The sequence below is a fragment of the Engystomops pustulosus genome, chromosome 7 (genome assembly GCF_040894005.1).
Source record: "Engystomops pustulosus chromosome 7, aEngPut4.maternal, whole genome shotgun sequence".
NCBI lineage: Eukaryota > Metazoa > Chordata > Amphibia > Anura > Leptodactylidae > Engystomops > Engystomops pustulosus.
This window is the reverse complement of record NC_092417.1, coordinates 178177052-178196968: the sequence shown is the minus strand read 5'-3', so window position 1 is coordinate 178196968 and position 19917 is coordinate 178177052. Positions and strand designations below refer to the sequence as shown.

Below are 19917 nucleotides of genomic sequence, written 5' to 3'. Positions count from 1 at the left end.
CAGCCTGAGCCGCTGATACAAGGCAGGATGGATCCATGACACCACCACCACCAGCCTGAGCCGCTGATACAAGGCAGGATGGATCCATGACACCACCACCACCAGCCTGAGCCGCTGATACAAGGCAGGATGGATCCATGACACCACCACCACCAGCCTGACCCGCTGATACAAGGCAGGATGGATCCATGACACCACCACCACCAGCCTGAGCCGCTGATACAAGGCAGGATGGATCCATGACACCACCACCACCAGCCTGACCCGCTGATACAAGGCAGGATGGATCCATGACACCACCACCACCAGCCTGACCCGCTGATACAAGGCAGGATGGATCCATGACACCACCACCACCAGCCTGACCCGCTGATACAAGGCAGGATGGATCCATGACACCAGCACCACCAGCCTGACCCGCTGATACAGGGCAGGATGGATCCATGACACCAGCACCACCAGCCTGACCCGCTGATACAAGGCAGGATGGATCCATGACACCACCACCACCAGCCTGACCCGGTGATACAAGGCAGGATGGATCCATGACACCACCACCACCAGCCTGACCCGCTGATACAAGGCAGGATGGATCCATGACACCACCACCACCAGCCTGACCCGCTGATACAAGGCAGGATGGATCCATGACACCAGCACCACCAGCCTGAGCCGCTGATACAAGGCAGGATGGATCCATGACACCACCACCACCAGCCTGACCCGCTGATACAAGGCAGGATGGATCCATGACACCACCACCACCAGCCTGACCCGCTGATACAAGGCAGGATGGATCCATGACACCACCACCACCAGCCTGACCCGCTGATACAAGGCAGGATGGATCCATGACACCAGCACCACCAGCCTGACCCGCTGATACAAGGCAGGATGGATCCATGACACCACCACCACCAGCCTGAGCCGCTGATACAAGGCAGGATGGATCCATGACACCCCCACCACCAGCCTGAGCCGCTGATACAAGGCAGGATGGATCCATGACACCACCACCACCAGCCTGACCCGCTGATACAAGGCAGGATGGATCCATGACACCACCACCACCAGCCTGAGCCGCTGATACAAGGCAGGATGGATCCATGACACCACCACCACCAGCCTGACCCGCTGATACAAGGCAGGATGGATCCATGACACCACCACCACCAGCCTGACCCGCTGATACAAGGCAGGATGGATCCATGACACCACCACCACCAGCCTGAGCCGCTGATACAAGGCAGGATGGATCCATGACACCACCACCACCAGCCTGACCCGCTGATACAAGGCAGGATGGATCCATGACACCACCAGCACCAGCCTGACCCGCTGATACAAGGCAGGATGGATCCATGACACCACCACCACCAGCCTGAGCCGCTGATACAGGGCAGGATGGATCCATGACACCACCACCACCAGCCTGACCCGCTGACACAAGGCAGGATGGATCCATGACACCACCACCACCAGCCTGAACCGCTGATACAAGGCAGGATGGATCCATGACACCACCACCACCAGCCTGACCCGCTGATACAAGGCAGGATGGATCCATGACACCACCACCACCAGCCTGAACCGCTGATACAAGGCAGGATGGATCCATGACACCACCACCACCAGCCTGAGCCGCTGATACAAGGCAGGATGGATCCATGACACCACCACCACCAGCCTGAGCCGCTGATACAAGGCAGGATGGATCCATGACACCACCACCACCAGCCTGAACCGCTGATACAAGGCAGGATGGATCCATGACACCACCACCACCAGCCTGACCCGCTGATACAAGGCAGGATGGATCCATGACACCACCACCACCAGCCTGAGCCGCTGATACAAGGCAGGATGGATCCATGGCACCACCACCACCAGCCTGAGCCGCTGATACAAGGCAGGATGGATCCATGACACCAGCACCACCAGCCTGAGCCGCTGATACAAGGCAGGATGGATCCATGACACCAGCACCACCAGCCTGAGCCGCTGATACAAGGCAGGATGGATCCATGACACCACCACCACCAGCCTGAGCCGCTGATACAAGGCAGGATGGATCCATGACACCACCACCACCAGCCTGAGCCGCTGATACAAGGCAGGATGGATCCATGACACCACCACCACCAGCCTGAGCCGCTGATACAAGGCAGGATGGATCCATGACACCACCACCACCAGCCTGACCCGCTGATACAAGGCAGGATGGATCCGCGCTTTCATGTTGCTGACGCCAAATTCTGACCCTACCATCCGAATGTCGCAGCAGAAATCGAGACTCATCAGACCAGGCAACGTTTTTCCAATCTTCTACTGTCCAATTTCGATGAGCTTGTGCAAATTGTAGCCTCAGTTTCCTGTTCTTAGCTGAAAGGAGTGGCACCCGGTGTGGTCTTCTGCTGCTGTAGCCCATCTGCCTCAGAGTTGGACGTACTGTGCGTTCAGAGATGCTCTTCTGCCTACCTTGGTTGTAACGGGTGGCGATTTGAGTCACTGTTGCCTTTCTATCAGCTCGAACCAGTCTGCCCATTCTCCTCTGACCTCTGGCATCAACAAGGCATTTCCGCCCACAGAACTGCCGCTCACTGGATGTTTTTTCTTTTTCGGACCATTCTCTGTAAACCCTAGAGATGGTTGTGCATGAAAATCCCAGTAGATCAGCAGTTTCTGAAATACTCAGACCAGCCCTTCTGGCACCAACAACCATGCCACGTTCACAGGCCACAAATCACCTTTCTTCCCCATACTGATGCTCGGGAGAACTGCAGGAGGTTGTCTTGACCATGTCTACATGCCTAAATGCACTGCCGCCATGTGATTGGCTGATTAGAAATTAAGTGTTAACGAGCAGCTGGACAGGTGTACCTAATAAAGTGGCCGGTGAGTGTACATGAAGAGGTGGAAGAGGAAGTCCTGTAGTTTGGGGTGGTAAGACATAGGTGGTTGTGGTCCACTTCAGTTCTTAAAACCGTTGTTCCAATAAAAAGTTTGATTCAGATGCTAAGCTTTCAAGTTTAGGATCTGAAACAAACTTTTTATTGGAACAACGGTTTTAAGAACTGAAGTGGACCACAACCACCTATGTCTTATTCGGGAATGCAGGTCTTTTTGGTTTCTTGGAGGGTTCTCCAACATCTCCATGGTGATGATTTTCTTGTTGGGTCCCACGTGCTGCCCCAATTCTAACCACATACAATGAAAGGTTGTGTCCTGTGGGGAGGGGAGGTCTTCTCGAGGGAGTATGTAGAAGATAGACTACAAATACATCACAGGAAATCTGGTCTGTACAAAAAGGGATCTACTCAAAAAAAAAGGGAAGGAATAAGAGGAGGAAGGAAGGAAAAAAGGGAGGTCGAGAAGAAGGGAAGAAGGGATAAGGAGAGGATTAAGAAAGGTATAGAGGAAGTAACAAATGATTAAGGGGAGGGAGGGATAAAGGGAAGAAAGAATAAATGGATAAAGGAAGTATAAGAAGGAGGGAGGAAGGCGGAAAGGTAGAGAGGAAGGAAGGTAGAAAGGGAGGTAGAGAGGAAGAATAGAGTGAATAAGAAGAGGAAGGAAGAAAGGGAGGAATTAAGAAAGGTGGAGAGGAAGGAAGGAATAAATTAAGGGATGGCGGATTGCAATGAGGCAGGACGGAAGGAAGGAATAAGTGGAGAAGAGAAGAAAGGTAGAGAGGAAGAAACAAATGTTTAGGGGAGGGATGAAGGGAAGAAAGAATAAAGGGATAAAGGAAGTATGAGAAGGAGGGAGGAAGGTGGAAAGGTAGAGGGAAAGGCAGGAAGGAATAAGGGAAGGGATGAGGAGGGGAAGGGAGGAAGGAATGAGGGAAATAAAGGGGGGAGGTAGTGAGAAAGGATGGAAGGAAAATAGAGAAGGAAGGAATGAAGAAGTGGGTATGGAATGATTGGAGGAAGAGGGGAAGGGAGTGATTTGGGAGGAAATAAGAAAGATAGAGACAAAGAGAAGAAGGAATAATGGAAGGAAGGAATAAGGGGAGGGAGGAATGAAGGAAGAGAAGAAAGAAGAGGGGAAGGAAAAGAGGGATGGAAGGAGGAAGGAAGGTAGAGAGGAATGAAGAGAAGAAGGAAATTATAAGAAGAATTGTTAAATAAATCTTGAGCTTGGCATCTGCCAGGAGGTGGGATAACTTGCGGCTCGGAGCGGGTGTTGTGATGGGAAGTCCATGGATCACAGGAATTGGGGGGCCATAAGCACCTGCTGTTATATTCCCTATCTATAGCCCCCGGCTATCTCATCAGCATAGAGAGGAATAAAGCAGCAGCGCACGTGGAAGGGAAGGACTGGGGGAGGAAGGAAGAGAACATGAAGAATAGGAAGAAGGAAGGAAAGGATAAGGATGTGATGATCTCATATAAACGGCTCGGAGACAACTTCTCTTCCTAAATTTATTGGCATTAGAATTTAGAAGCTTAATGCAAGTCCTGGAGATGAAAGAGATCTGCTGCTCGTATGAACACGTAGACTGAGAGGATGAAGACGCTTTAATAAAACATGGCTTCCTCTTAGCAGAAGATCAGAGGGAAGCGAACGGCCCAGCTTCTTCAGATGACTCTGCGACAATGTCAGTAAAGCTTCTTTAAAGGGGTTCTCTGGATTAAACACAAAAATGGTGGATTGTCCTGCTTTTCAGAACCATGACTTACTAGTAAGGACACTGTAGAGGTGTCATAGAATAGAGCTGACTCTGGAGGACCTGAGAACAGTGGTAATTGTGCAATGCTTCTTATGTCCTGCGGGGGTGCTGTAGGGAAACCAAATACTTACTGCTAGGATTCTATGGTCCCCGCAGCCTGTCCTCAGGTTCTGGTGGTCCTTTTCACTAATCGTGGTGGTCCACAGTGGACATCCCATTTCAATAATGATGTAATATTCATACTAGGAATATTTTTCTTGTGTATTTTTCCCCCAGGGCAAAGACCATGTCCATGTGACCTTGTAAAACCTTCTTGTTTTCGTAGTTTCTGGGGTTTTATATGTTCCTTCTTTTATCCATTGTTTAAAGACACGGAGTCTATTTAAATAAACAGAACAGGGAGTCATTGTGAGGCTTTTATGGGGTTGGAGGCGACAATGAAGTGTCCTCGCTGCCTCTGAGGCTCTTTCCATTGGCAACAACTTAGGTCAAACTTTGCGGTTTTAGGGGTCAGATACTGTGTTACAGGGGGCTACCTATAGGGGGCACCACAGAGACAGTTTACTTCCATTTTGGATAAAGTTATTTTGCATATTCATTCCCAGGATGCATTGCCCTTAAGATTCAGAACCAGACTACCGATACATTTGAAAAGACCCAGGCTTTGCTTTCCTGAAGTGTCACTGTTCTGCTGGGCTAATTCTGGTGGCATCGTACTTATGCTTCCATCCTGAAAGTAGCCATTGTACTTTGCTTATTGTGCTGTGCTACTATGTATCTCAATGTTCCTCACTGACTAGAGGCCATGGGTGTGGCTAGGACTAGAGGTGCACTAGGGGTGTGGCTGTGACTTCTGTGCACATGGGTGTGGCCATGAATAGAGGTGCACCAAGGGTGTGGCCATGACTAGAGGTGAACGAGGGGTGTGGCTGTGATTATTAGTTGCCACGACTAGAGGTGCATCAGAGGTGTACCTGTGACGACTAGTGCACAAGGGTGTGGCCATGACTAGAGGTGCACCTGGGGTGTGGCCATGACTAGAGGTGCACCTGGGGTGTGGCCATGACTAGTGGTGCACTAGGGGTGTGACTGTGACTAGTGGTGCACTAGGGGTGTGACTGTGACTAGTGGTGCACTAGCGGTGTGGCGGTGACTAGTAGTGCACACGAGTGTGACCAGGACTAGAGGTGCACCTGGGGTGTGGCCATGACTAGAGGTGCACCTGGGGTGTGGCCATGACTAGTGGTGCACTAGGGGTGTGACTGTGACTAGTGGTGCACTAGCGGTGTGGCGGTGACTAGTAGTGCACACGAGTGTGACCAGGACTTGAGGTGCACCTGGGGTGTGGCCATGACTAGAGGTGCAGCAGAGGTGTGGCCATGACTACTAGTGTACATCAGTGTGGCTAGGACTAGAGGTGCACTAGGGGTGTGGCTGTGACTTCTAGTGAACAGGGATGTGGCTAGGACTAGAGGTCCACTAGGGGTGTGGCCATGACTACTAGTGCACATGGGCGTGGCTAGGACTAGAGTTCCACTAGGGGTGCGGCCATGACTACTAGTGCACATGGGTGTGGCTGGGACTAGAGGTCCACTAGGGGTGTGGCCATGACTACTAGTGCACATGGGTGTGGCTGGGACTAGAGGTCCACTAGGGGTGTGGCCATAACTACTAGTGCACATGGGTGTGGCTGGGACTAGAGGTCCACTAGGGGTGTGGCCATGACTACTAGTGCACATGGGTGTGGCTGGGACTAGAGGTCCACTAGGGGTGTGGCCATGACTACTAGTGCACATGGATGTGGCTGGGACTAGAGGTCCACTAGGGGTGTGGCCATGACTACTAGTGCACATGGGTGTGGCTGGGACTAGAGGTCCACTAGGGGTGTGGCCATGACTTCTAGTGCACATGGGTGTGGCTGGGACTAGAGGTCCACTAGGGGTGTGGCCATGACTACTAGTGCACATGGGTGTGGCTGGGACTAGAGGTGCACTAGGGGTGTGGCCATGACTACTAGTGCACATGGGTGTGGCTGGGACTAGAGGTGCACCAGGGGTGTGGCTGTGACTACTAATGCACATGGGTGTGGCTGGGACTAGAGGTCCACTAGGGGTGTGGCCATGACTACTAGTGCACATGGGTGTGGCTGGGACTAGAGGTCCACTAGGGGTGTGGCTGTGACTACTAGTGCACATGGGTGTGGCTGGGACTAGAGGTGCACCAGGGGTGTGGCTGTGACTACTAGTGCACATGGGTGTGGCTGGGACTAGAGGTGCACCAGGGGTGTGGCTGTGACTACTAGTGCACCCGTTGACCTCTTTCTGCCCAGAAAATTCCTTTTACAAAATTATTGACATCCCTGTAGAAATAAGAACAGGGGGCGCTCCAGGAGGGGTCAGGTGAGGGCTCCCCCATCACTTCTGATGCTGAACCAATATGTAACATCGGGTGATAGGATGAACCCTGAGCTACAATGTGTCTATTGTCTATAACCTCAGATGTCCTCATGTGACCCAAGGGACAGGGTCTATATCCTTTATTTACCTATTTGAGCCCCGTGGGGGAGGTGCTGACCACGTGACCTTCTCCCGGTGGACTGTGACCTTGGAATCCTACTCTGCAGTGAGGAGAACCCTGAAAGTTTTCTTCCAACCAGTAATTTTGGGTAAAAATCGCCCTCGCTGTTGACTAATTGAATATTTCATGGGAACAAAATGCATTTTGTGCAGGGGGAGCCTCCCCCCGTCCTGGGGAGGACACATGATGAACATGATCTGCGCAGCTGCTGCTACCACCAGTCCCCTGATTCTACCCCTCTAACCTACCAGCCCCCTGAGGTCGGGGACGAAAGGTCTTTTATGTGAAATCACCCGTTTATCTTTAAAGAAAATCTCTCCCACAGTCGAGCAAATATGACTCTTCTCTCCTCATTTTTACATAAGACGAGTCAAGTATAGAGGCTGCATGGGAAGTGTCATCTTATGTGTCATGATGTGAACTGGAAAATGAGATCTGTATCTTTAATATCATACACAAAGCACATTTCTGTGTCCAATGGAACAGATGATGGGGGCTTCAGAAGTCACGCAACCACTAAACTTGACTCATCTCATGTGAAAATGAGGTGAGAAGAGTCGTATTTGCCCGGATTTGGAGAAGATTTTTTTTTATAGTTAAATAAGTGAGATTTCACATAAAAGAGGGATTCTAGAAAGCACGTTTCCTCCCCGACCGGACGGGCTTGTAGTTTAGTTGGGTAAAACCTGGTGACAAGTTCACTTTAATGTTGAAGTTCAGAGATTTGCTGCACAGAAGACAATGGATTGGGGAAGGGGAGCAGCTGCATTGTCCCCCTCCTAACCCCCAGTCTAAAAGGAACCCGTCAGTAAGTTGGGGGGGGGGGATTTACTCATCTGGGGTACAGTTTTACTTACCTCCAGATAAGTAGATGGAAAAGATGACGGGGAACTGGGGTCAATTTCGAGAAATTCGGACCTGGACTCTAATCTCCACCAATCCAAACTTTAGTAAAACTTTTGTATTATAACAAATACTTCTTAACTCGCTTCTGCAGATGGTGGGATAACTGGAGACCCTAAATATGGAAGCATTTTGAGGGTTGATGTTCTCCAACCTGAGACTCTCCACCTGTTCAAAAACTACAACTCCCAGCATCCTTTGTCTAGAATTGGTGGTAAATGAGGGGCTAGAATATCCCCTTAATGAGTAATTCTTCCAGGAGTTGCATGACTTCAGGGCACACAGATATTGGGACACCTAAGCTCTAGTGATGGAAATTCGTGCTCTTCTTAGTGAGCTGGCTCATTAAGCTACGCTCACTTAGAAGAGCCGGCTCTTCAGGCTCCTGAACGGGTTAAAGGGGGTGTGGTGAGCCGTTTAGGGCGGGGTTTAGTAAACCATCGGCTCACTGAGAGGAGCCGGCTCATGTCGTTCACGAACAAGAGCCGGCTCTTTGTGCTGGCTCATTCTCGAACGACCCATCACTACTAAGCTCAGCATAGACTCTGTAAGGGACACATCAGGAGCTCTTAGAAAAATTTTTAAAACTTACAAAGGTTTCATTTACTCCAAAATAAAGTACAATATGTAACCGGATTCTGCTGTTATCTCAGGTGACTCATTTAACTAAAACTTTTTCTGTTTTTGATTTCAGTTATCAGCTGCCGCTTCCGGGGAGTTTTCCATGTGGAGAAAGTTTCCAGATACAATCTGAACTATGAGGAAGCCAGGAAAGTCTGCGCTGAAATTGATGCCCTCGTTGCAACTAAGGAGCAGGTGGATATAGCCCAACAAGTTGGTTTCGAGACCTGCAGGTACAGTCATATTATATAGGATAAGAAATGTCATGTATGTACCAGCAGAATAGTGAGTGCAGCTCTGGAGTATAACACAGGATGTAACTCAGGATCAGTACAGGATAAGTAATGTCATGTATGTACACAGTGACTGCACCAGCAGCAGAATAGTGAGTGCAGCTCTGGGGTATAATACAGGATGTAACTCAGGATCAGTACAGGATAAGTAATGTCATGTATGTACACAGTGACTGCACCAGCAGCAGAATAGTGAGTGCAGCTCTGGGGTATAATACAGGATGTAACTCAGGATCAGTACAGGATAAGTAATGTCATGTATGTACACAGTGACTGCACCAGCAGCAGAATAGTGAGTGCAGCTCTGGAGTATAATACAGGATGTAACTCAGGATCAGTACAGGATAAGTAATGTCATGTATGTACACAGTGACTGCACCAGCAGCAGAATAGTGAGTGCAGCTCTGGGGTATAATACAGGATGTAACTCAGGATCAGTACAGGATAAGTAATGTCATGTATATACACAGTGACTGCACCAGCAGCAGAATAGTGAGTGCAGCTCTGGGGTATAATACAGGATGTAACTCAGGATCAGTACAGGATAAGTAATGTCATGTATGTACACAGTGACTCCACCAGCAGAATAGTGAGTGCAGCTCCGGAGTATAATACAGGATGTAACTCAGGATCAGTACAGGATAAGTAATGTCATGTATGTACACAGTGACTGCACCAGCAGCAGAATAGTGAGTGCAGCTCTGGAGTATAATACAGGATGTAACTCAGGATCAGTACAGGATAAGTAATGTCATGTATGTACACAGTGACTGCACCAGCAGCAGAATAGTGAGTGCAGCTCTGGGGTATAATACAGGATGTAACTCAGGATCAGTACAGGATAAGTAATGTCATGTATGTACACAGTGACTGCACCAGCAGCAGAATAGTGAGTGCAGCTCTGGAGTATAATACAGGATGTAACTCAGGATCAGTACAGGATAAGTAATGTCATGTATGTACACAGTGACTGCACCAGCAGCAGAATAGTGAGTGCAGCTCTGGGGTATAATACAGGATGTAACTCAGGATCAGTACAGGATAAGTAATGTCATGTATGTACACAGTGACTGCACCAGCAGCAGAATAGTGAGTGCAGCTCTGGAGTATAATACAGGATGTAACTCAGGATCAGTACAGGATAAGTAATGTCATGTATGTACTCAGTGACTGCACCAGCAGCAGAATAGTGAGTGCAGCTCTGGGGTATAATGCAGGATGTAACTCAGGATCAATACAGGATAAATAATGTCATGTATGTACACAGTGACTGCACCAGCAGCAGAACAGTGAGTGCAGCTCTGGAGTATAATACAGGATGTAACTCAGGAGCAGTACAGGATAAGTAATGTCATGTATGTACACAGTGACTGCACCAGCAGCAGAATAGTGAGTGCAGCTCTGGAGTATAATACAGGATGTAACTCAGGATCAGTACAGGATAAGTAATGTCATGTATGTACACAGTGACTGCACCAGCAGCAGCATAGTGAGTACAGCTCTGGAGTATAATACAGGATGTAACTCAGGATCAGTACAGGATAAGTAATGTCATGTATGTACACAGTGACTGCACCAGCAGCAGAATAGTGACTGCAGCTCTGGGGTATAATACAGGATGTAACTCAGGATCAGTACAGGATTAGTAATGTCATGTATGTACACAGTGACTGCACCAGCAGCAGAATAGTGAGTGCAGCTCTGGAGTATAATACAGGATGTAACTCAGGATCAGTACAGGATAAGTAATGTCATGTATGTACACAGTGACTGCACCAGCAGCAGAATAGTGAGTGCAGCTCTGGAGTATAATACAGGATGTAACTCAGGATCAGTACAGGATAAGTAATGTCATGTATGTACTCAGTGACTGCACCAGCAGCAGAATAGTGAGTGCAGCTCTGGAGTATAATACAGGATGTAACTCAGGATCAGTACAGGATAAGTAATGTCATGTATGTACACAGTGACTGCACCAGCAGCAGAATAGTGAGTGCAGCTCTGGAGTATAATACAGGATGTAACTCAGGATCAGTACAGGATAAGTAATGTCATGTATGTACACAGTGACTGCACCAGCAGCAGAATAGTGAGTGCAGCTCTGGAGTATAATGCAGGATGTATTATGTAAGTGATGTGTAAGTGTCTGTATGGTAATAACTCCTGCCCCCTCGCTCCTGTAGGTACGGTTGGGTAGATAACAGCACGGTGGTCATCCCTCGCACCACTAGTAATCACATATGTGCGGCTGGTTACATCGGGGTCTATGTGCTGCACAGTAATGTGACGACGCTGTATGATGTGTACTGCTACAACGCCTCAGGTCAGTGATGATCTTCATTATGTCACATTTCTAGACAGGATCACCCATTAGTCTCCTGATTCGTGATGGTGGAGCTGATCACAATATATCAGGATGAACTTTCAAGACGCAGACAAATAACCACCGGATAACATGTGATACATGAGCCTCCATGACAGGAACATGTTCACATTGAATCAACTCATCCATTTAGTCACTAGGAGAAGATACTGGGTTTTAAATGTGTGATGTTCCATCAGGTGACCTTAAAGGGCATCTCTATTCTTTACCTCTGAGCTGGTGGCTTCATATACTGGAGCTTTATAGGGGTCTAAGCCCCAATAGCTGATAAAGAACTTCTAATCCCTGGTATAAATCTTTGCTGCCCACTGTCACCTCTAGGGGGAGCTCTGGACCTTACTGCCTGTTGTAGTAATGTAGAAGGAGTTTGCAGTAAGAGTTCTCCCTATTGACAGGTGCAGAGATACAGAATGTATATTCCTGGTGTAGTATATGCAGGGAATGTGTTACTTTGTATCAGAAAAGTGGCTTTAAGTTTATTTAAGGTATTTTATTAAATTAATTTGCAATCTTATTTCAAGGATGCTCAGGATTGTCAGCAGTTGTGACCATGCAGACTGCCACCAGTGCTATGTATTGTCCCTGGAGAGATGTGTAATCAGACCTCACACTGCTGTGCTCTGTGCTCTCTGCAGCCAGTGTTATGTATTGTCCCTGGAGAGATGTGTAATCAGACCTCACACTGCTGTGCTCTGTGCTCTCTGCAGCCAGTGTTATGTATTGTATCTGGAGAGATGTGTAATCATACCTCACACTGCTGTGCTCTGTGCTCTCTGCAGCCAGTGTTATGTATTGACCCTGGATAGATGTGTAATCAGACCTCACACTGCTGTGCTCTGTGCTCTCTGCAGCCAGTGTTATTTATTGTCCCTGGAGAGATGTGTAATCAGACCTCACACTGCTGTGCTCTGTGCTCTCTGCAGCCAGTGTTATGTATTGTCCCTGGAGAGATGTGTAATCAGACCTCACACTGCTGTGTTCTGTGCTCTCTGCAGTCAGTGTTATGTATTGTCCCTGGAGAGATGTGTAATCAGACCTCACACTGCTGTGCTCTGTGCTCTCTGCAGCCAGTGTTATGTATTGTCCCTGGAGAGATGTGTAATCATACCCCACACTGCTGTGCTCTGTGCTCTCTGCAGCCAGTGTTATGTATTGTCCCTGGAGAGATGTGTAATCAGACCTCACACTGCTGTGCTCTGTGCTCTCTGCAGCCAGTGTTATTTATTGTCCCTGGAGAGATGTGTAATCAGACCTCACACTGCTGTGCTCTGTGCTCTCTGCAGCCAGTGTTATGTATTGTCCCTGGAGAGATGTGTAATCAGACCTCACACCGCTGTGCTCTCTGCTCTCTGCAGCCAGTGTTATGTATTGTCCCTGGAGAGATGTGTAATCATACCCCACACTGCTGTGCTCTGTGCTCTCTGCAGCCAGTGTTATGTATTGTCCCTGGAGAGATGTGTAATCAGACCTCACACTGCTGTGCTCTGTGCTCTCTGCAGCCAGTGTTATGTACTGTCCCTGGAGAGATGTGTAATCAGACCTCACACTGCTGTGCTCTGTGCTCTCTGCAGCCAGTGTTATGTATTGTCCCTGGAGAGATGTGTAATCAGACCTCACACTGCTGTGCTCTGTGCTCTCTGCAGCCAGTGTTATGTATTGTATCTGGAGAGATGTGTAATCATACCTCACACTGCTGTGCTCTGTGCTCTCTGCAGCCAGTGTTATGTATTGTCCCTGGAGAGATGTGTAATCAGACCTCACACTGCTGTGCTCTGTGCTCTCTGCAGCCAGTGTTATGTATTGTATCTGGAGAGATGTGTAATCAGACCTTTGTGTATGTTGTTAGTAGCAGCAGGACTGTGATTTATGGATTTATATTTCATGATGGATTAGGGATGTGTTCTAACACTGCTGTGCTCTGTGCTTTCTGCAGGCAGTGTCAGGTATTGTCCCTGAAGAGAAGTTAAATGAAACATTTGTATGTTTTTAGTAGAACCGTGATATATGGATTTATATTCCAGGATTGTATCCCCCAGTTAGAATATGTCCTCACACTGCTGTGCTCTGTGCTCTCCTACTGCCACTCATCTCTCCAGGGACCATACCTAACATTGGCTGCAGTCTGTATCATGACAAAGTTGCAGGAGGACGCAGGATTAATTATGGGGCTGAATATGGTTATAGGGGGATTTGTTGCTTTATACAGAGCAGATGACTGTGTAACTTCCTTTCCCTGTTGGTGAGCGATGACGTCATTCCAATTTCTTTGCATAAGTTTTTAGCGTAGGAAGAAGATGTGAGAGATTTTAATGAAGAATTTATTCCTCTTCTCCTTCCTGTAGAAACGAGTGAGAAGAACTGTGAGCAGTACGACTATCGGAACCACAGCGTTCCCTCCTACGACCCCACCGAGGAAGGTCAGTCCCAGGTTCCAATGGAAGAGATGATACATCCTATTCACAGAATGGGTGAAGGTCCAACTTCTGGACCTTCATCGATCACAAGGCTGGGGGTCCTATATTTACATGGGGGGAAAAGTCCTTCTCGATGGGACTGCTGAGGAGCTCTTCACCTGGTGGTCCCACAGAGAGAGAATGGGGGTAGTGAGCATCTTCTGCCCCTCTCTGTATCCAGTTTATTCCTCCAATTATATGTTTACCCATAAAGCATGTAGCATTCATTGGGCGTCCAACATAGTCCCATGGGTGGTGGAGCCAAGCGCCCAATACTCTACATCTACTTTGGGTACTTATGTGGGATCTGAAGAGCAGCCTCCCAATATAAATACATTGGGGTATAATGTAGAGTGGGCTTGCACATGTAGAGTTAGTAGTAACACCAGCTCCGATTCCAAGATAATTGGCCGGTCATATCTAGTGTATCGTAGACCCCCAAGCCATATGCCAAATATAGTTACAAGTCATTCTACCTATACGAAGGCTTTGGCCAATGTGTGTAGCCCATTAAAGGGGAAAATTACCATCTCCACCAACTCCAAGTTGTTGAATCCTGTAATGGGTGCTCCTCCACCGGTTCTGGTGCAGTTGGATTTTTTTATCTAGCCCCCAATGTTCTCGAGGAACCAGTGGTGACGGTTTCAGCACTCAACATACTGTTAGGTGGGAAGGTATTGACTGGAGAAGATAGTTTAAGACCACCCACCAAATAGTCGAGAGCCTAACTAGCATATTGTGTGCCGAAACTAATGCCACTGATGGTGGTCGGCTACTCTGTCGGAATCAGTCAGAATGGCCCACCAGTGAATCCAGGTATAACCCAATACTGAACTGAAGACAACCCACTACTAGGGTTGATGGAGGTTTGGCCTCCAATACTGGTGGAGTGACACCTATTAAAGATGTGAAGCGTTGGAGTGGGTGGAGATGGTGGAAGGTCCTCTTTAAGGAAAAGTAAACCCTACATATCCATAGGGACTACTGTTCCTTTGTAAGAATCTCCTTGCTCTCTTCCTTAACGTTAGGAGACATCAATGATTCTTCGTCCAGTAAAGTGAGTCCTACTCACCCTGGACTTGACATAAGTTCATCCTTATCTGAGCAAGGAGGTGTTGTTGAGGACAGTACATTGGACCCTCTGATGACTACTGAGCAACCAGAACATTCAGGAGATCACGTTGAAACAGAAGAAGAAGGGGGAGACACTAAGAATCATTATTCAGGACCCCAAGACAACGAATATGATAATAATGAGAGAGAAGGTTTCATCGAAGTTCTCAGCACAGAGGAAGCTAATAAACTTCTCGAAGAAAACGGACCAGCCACAGATCCATCCGTTCAGCGGGCGACAGGATCTTTCAATGGTAGGAAGACGCCCTTCCATGGGCCATAGTTTGATGTAGTCTGTCGATCACAAACAATGCAAAGGTCCAACACTTTGCATTATTGTGGTGATTTGTAGTAGCCGTAGTTTGTAGATATAGCGGTGGTGGTGATCATCTGGTGGTGGTGATCATCTGGTGGTGGTCCCCCGTCATGGTGGTGGTGGGCACATCTCTGTCTTACTCTTTGTTCTTTATGCAGGATGGGTTAATATTGGTAAAGGTGAGTATTTATCCGTATAAAATGAGTCATTTTTGGAAAAAAAAATTCTCGATTTTGGTCAAATTGGAGCAAACTAATGTCAAGAGCCGCTAAGGGTTCCTCAGTCATTAAATTCTGCCTACGCTTTGTATTGTCCATTGGAGACGTCATCCATAGAGTCCGGGCTCAGTAAGTATGCACACCAGGCTTGGACTGGCTCTACACGACTGCCACCATGTAGACGTTTGCTTCGCGAGCCTGTCCATCACGTGTGGCTAGCTTTCCATAACCAACACCCCATTTGTACACTAGCCACCGGTTTGGGCCCTGCTTTGTATACAAGCCACTGGATCAAGCTTGTTTTACTGCATTACGTAGGTGATGTTATACGGTATGTTGCTCCTGTTTTTGAAGGATCCAAAAGAACTTAAAACTTGATGGACCATGGTTATGTAACCGTGAGAATGGTCTATTCCTTTCATCTTCCTCCAAATTGAAAAATACCTAGAAACATCTCATTCAATGTTCACAAGATATTTGATCATAAAAATCCAAGAGGTAACCACTCACCAACCAAGGAGGTCATCTTCTGCTGGATCTTCTATCTACCATCTGATGGAGTTTGACCTAATTCCAAGGTTGTGGTATGAGCAGATACACCTGAACCCTGGTGGCTTACAAGAACTCAAAAGTTTTTCTTCTGACCTTTGATTCTTGTTACATAGCGGTGATGGAGGAGAAACCTCATGGACTATTTAAACTTTAGAAGGACACAGGTCCAATTAATGGTCCTGATTATAGCATTGGGAAAGCTACCACACGCCAGTAGGACATGCTGTTTCTTAGACTAGTGGGCAATATCAATGGGCACCTATCACACTTTCTTCTGACCCATAATCAGGTTCTGTTTGCTTATTCCCCAGAGGGACCACACGTAGACGGTCGTGATGAGGAGGTGGAGGACACCAATCCCAACTCTTCTTACGATGATGCCGAGTCTCCTGCCGGAGAAGCTGAAGGGTCTATAGATTCCAATAAAAACAAGACTAAAAGAAGGGCAGCAATTCCAGGTAGGGACCACCCACATGGCCATCATTAGATATCCTTCAAAAATTCCAGGGACTTTTTTCTAATTCTGGAATGTAATGAGACAGAGAGGAAACCTGAGTGGTATAGAGCTCTCCCCCATCCCCGTGTATAGCCAGACATTAATACATTGTACAATTTCTGGCTAATTATAGGGTCTGTTATTACGAACTGTGCAACATTTTACATGGCCCCTGGGTGCGTCAAGCTCCACAATCCCTCATACATACTAATACATTCCCTCCCAACATCTCCCTCAGTTAAAGGGTAAATTTGCATAGATATTATGACCACTGGGGAACGTCTGCTGCTCGGAGGAATCATCGTTATCCAGGGATAGTCAGAGATTACAGAAAAGAGAAAGCGTTCTTCATCACTACCCAGGGATACCTGGGAATAGGGGTCAGGGATAGCAGCTGCCCCGACGTTCCAGTGCCTGAGGGCTCCAGAGGCACCTAGGGTGGTTACTGGGCTTGTATTCTGACTGTTAGCCTGGGCACCCTAAGACACTTCCTATAGAGGCCGAGTCCCATCCCCTATTGTTTTGCCTTTGCCCTGTAGAAATGGCTGGTATTTTCAAGATCCGCCTCCTATTGTGTCTGTATTGTTGAGTCCTGCCCCTATTGTGTCTTATTGTTGAGTCCTGCCTCCTATTGTGTCTGTAGTGTTGAGTCCTGCCCCCTATTGTGTCTGTATTGTTGAGTCCTGCCCCCTATTGTGTCTGTATTGTTGAGTCCTGCCTCCTATTGTGTCTGTATTGTTGAGTCCTGCCTCCTATTGTGTCTGTATTGTTGAGTCCTGCCCCCTATTGTGTCTGTATTGTTGAACCCTGCCCCCTATTGTGTCTGTATTTTGAGTCCTGCCTCCTATTGTGTCTGTATTGTTGAGTCCTGCCTCTATTGTGTCTGTATTGTTGAACCCTGCCTCCTATTATGTCTGTATTGTTGAGTCCTGCCCCTTTGTGTCTGTATTGTTGAGTCCTGCTCCCTATTGTGCCTGTATTGTTGAGTCCTGCTCCCTATTGTGTCTGTATTGTTGAGTCCTGCCTCCTATTGTGTCTGTATTGTTGAGTCCTGCCTCCTATTGTGTCTGTATTTTGAGTCCTGTCCCTATTGTGTCTGTATTGTTGAGCCCTCCCTCCTATTGTGTCTGTATTGTTGAGCCCTGCCTCCTATTGTGTCTGTATTGTTGAGTCCTGCCCCTTTGTGTCTGTATTGTTGAGTCCTGCCTCCTATTGTGTCTGTATTTTGAGTCCTGTCCCTATTGTGTCTGTATTGTTGAGCCCTCCCTCCTATTGTGTCTGTATTGTTGAGCCCTGCCTCCTATTGTGTCTGTATTGTTGAGTCCTGCCCCTTTGTGTCTGTATTGTTGAGCCCTGCCTCCTATTGTGTCTGTATTGTTGAGTCCTGCCCCTTTGTGTCTGTATTGTTGAGTCCTGCCTCCTATTGTGTCTGTATTGTTGAGTCCTGCCTCTATTGTGTCTGTATTGTTGAACCCTGCCCCCTATTGTGTCTGTATTGTTGAGTCCTGTCCCTATTGTGTCTGTATTGTTGAGCCCTGCCTCCTATTGTGTCTGTATTGTTGAGTCCTGCCCCTTTGTGTCTGTATTGTTGAGCCCTGCCTCCTATTGTGTCTGTATTGTTGAGTCCTGTCCCTATTGTGTCTGTATTGTTGAACCCTGCCCCCTATTGTGTCTGTATTGTTGAGTCCTGCCCCTTTGTGTCTGTATTGTTGAGCCCTGCTCCCTATTGTGTCTGTATTGTTGAGTCCTGCTCCCTATTGTGTCTGTATTGTTGAGTCCTGCCTCCTATTGTGCCTGTATTGTTGAGTCCTGTCCCTATTGTGTCTGTATTGTTGAGTCCTGCCTCCTATTGTGTTTGTATTGTTGAGTCCTGCCCCCTATTGTGTCTGTATTGTTGAGTCCTGCCTCCTATTGTGTCTGTATTGTTGAGTCCTGCCTCCTATTATGTCTGTATTGTTGAGTCCTGCCCCTTTGTGTCTGTATTGTTGAGTCCTGCCTCTATTGTGTCTGTATTTTGAGTCCTGCCTCCTATTGTGTCTGTATTTTGAGTCCTGCCTCCTATTATGTCTGTATTTTGAGTCCTGCCTCCTATTATGTCTGTATTGTTGAGTCCTGCCCCCTATTGTGTCTGTATTGTTGAGTCCTGCCCCCTATTATGTCTGTATTTTGAGTCCTGCCTCCTATTATGTCTGTATTGTTGAGTCCTGCCCCCTTTGTGTCTGTATTGTTGAGTCCTGCTCCCTATTGTGTCTGTATTGTTGAGTCCTGCTCCCTATTGTGTCTGTATTGTTGAGTCCTGCCTCCTATTGTGTCTGTATTGTTGAGTCCTGCCTCCTATTGTGTCTGTATTGTTGAGTCCTGTCCCTATTGTGTCTGTATTGTTGAGTCCTACCTCCTATTGTGTCTGTATTGTTGAGCCCTGCCTCCTATTGTGTCTGTATTGTTGAGTCCTGCCCCTTTGTGTCTGTATTGTTGAGTCCTGCTCCCTATTGTGTCTGTATTGTTGAGTCCTGCTCCCTATTGTGTCTGTATTGTTGAGTCCTGCCTCCTATTGTGTCTGTATTGTTGAGTCCTGCCTCCTATTGTGTCTGTATTGTTGAGTCCTGTCCCTATTGTGTCTGTATTGTTGAGTCCTGCCTCCTATTGTGTTTGTATTGTTGAGTCCTGCCTCCTATTGTGTCTGTATTGTTGAGTCCTGCCTCCTATTGTGTCTGTATTGTTGAGTCCTGCCTCCTATTATGTCTGTATTGTTGAGTCCTGCCCCTTTATGTCTGTATTGTTGAGTCCTGCCTCCTATTGTGTCTGTATTGTTGAGTCCTGTCTCTATTATGTCTGTATTTTGAGTCCTGCCTCCTATTATGTCTGTATTGTTGAGTCCTGCCCCTATTGTGTCTGTATTGTTGAGTCCTGCCCCCTATTATGTCTGTATTTTGAGTCCTGACCCCTATTGTGTCTGTATTGTTGAGTCCTGCCCCTATTGTGTCTGTATTTTGAGTCCTGCCTCCTATTATGTCTGTATTGTTGAGTCCTCCCCTTTGTGTCTGTATTGTTGAGTCCTGCCCCCTATTATGTCTGTATTGTTGAGTCCTCCCCTTTGTGTCTGTATTGTTGAGTCCTGCCTCTATTGTGTCTGTATTGTTGAGTCCTGCCCCCTATTATGTCTGTATTTTGAGTCCTGTCTCTATTGTGTCTTTATTTTTGTGACCTGCCCCCGTTTTTGGGTCCCAATTGGGATTTGTACAGGCAGTAACCCTACACATAGGTTTGGGAGAGACATATTCCCTGTAAACAAAGGATTAGACACAGGAATCCAGCAGCCC

General features: G+C 47.5%; 1 protein-coding gene across 2 annotated transcripts in view; it reads left to right on the top strand.

The window, feature by feature from the left end:
- Window positions 1-19917, top strand: part of CD44 (CD44 molecule (IN blood group)) — a 62551-nt gene that overhangs the window by 35010 nt on the left and 7624 nt on the right. Inside the window, exons 2-6 of one of the 2 annotated variants that reach the window (XM_072119056.1) lie at window positions 8847-9006; window positions 11250-11389; window positions 13792-13866; window positions 14931-15269; window positions 16413-16559. In XM_072119056.1, the coding sequence (XP_071975157.1) occupies window positions 8847-9006; window positions 11250-11389; window positions 13792-13866; window positions 14931-15269; window positions 16413-16559 (861 nt within the window). The remainder of the gene's footprint in view (window positions 1-8846; window positions 9007-11249; window positions 11390-13791; window positions 13867-14930; window positions 15270-16412; window positions 16560-19917) is intronic. The other variant, XM_072119057.1, reaches the window with a different exon arrangement.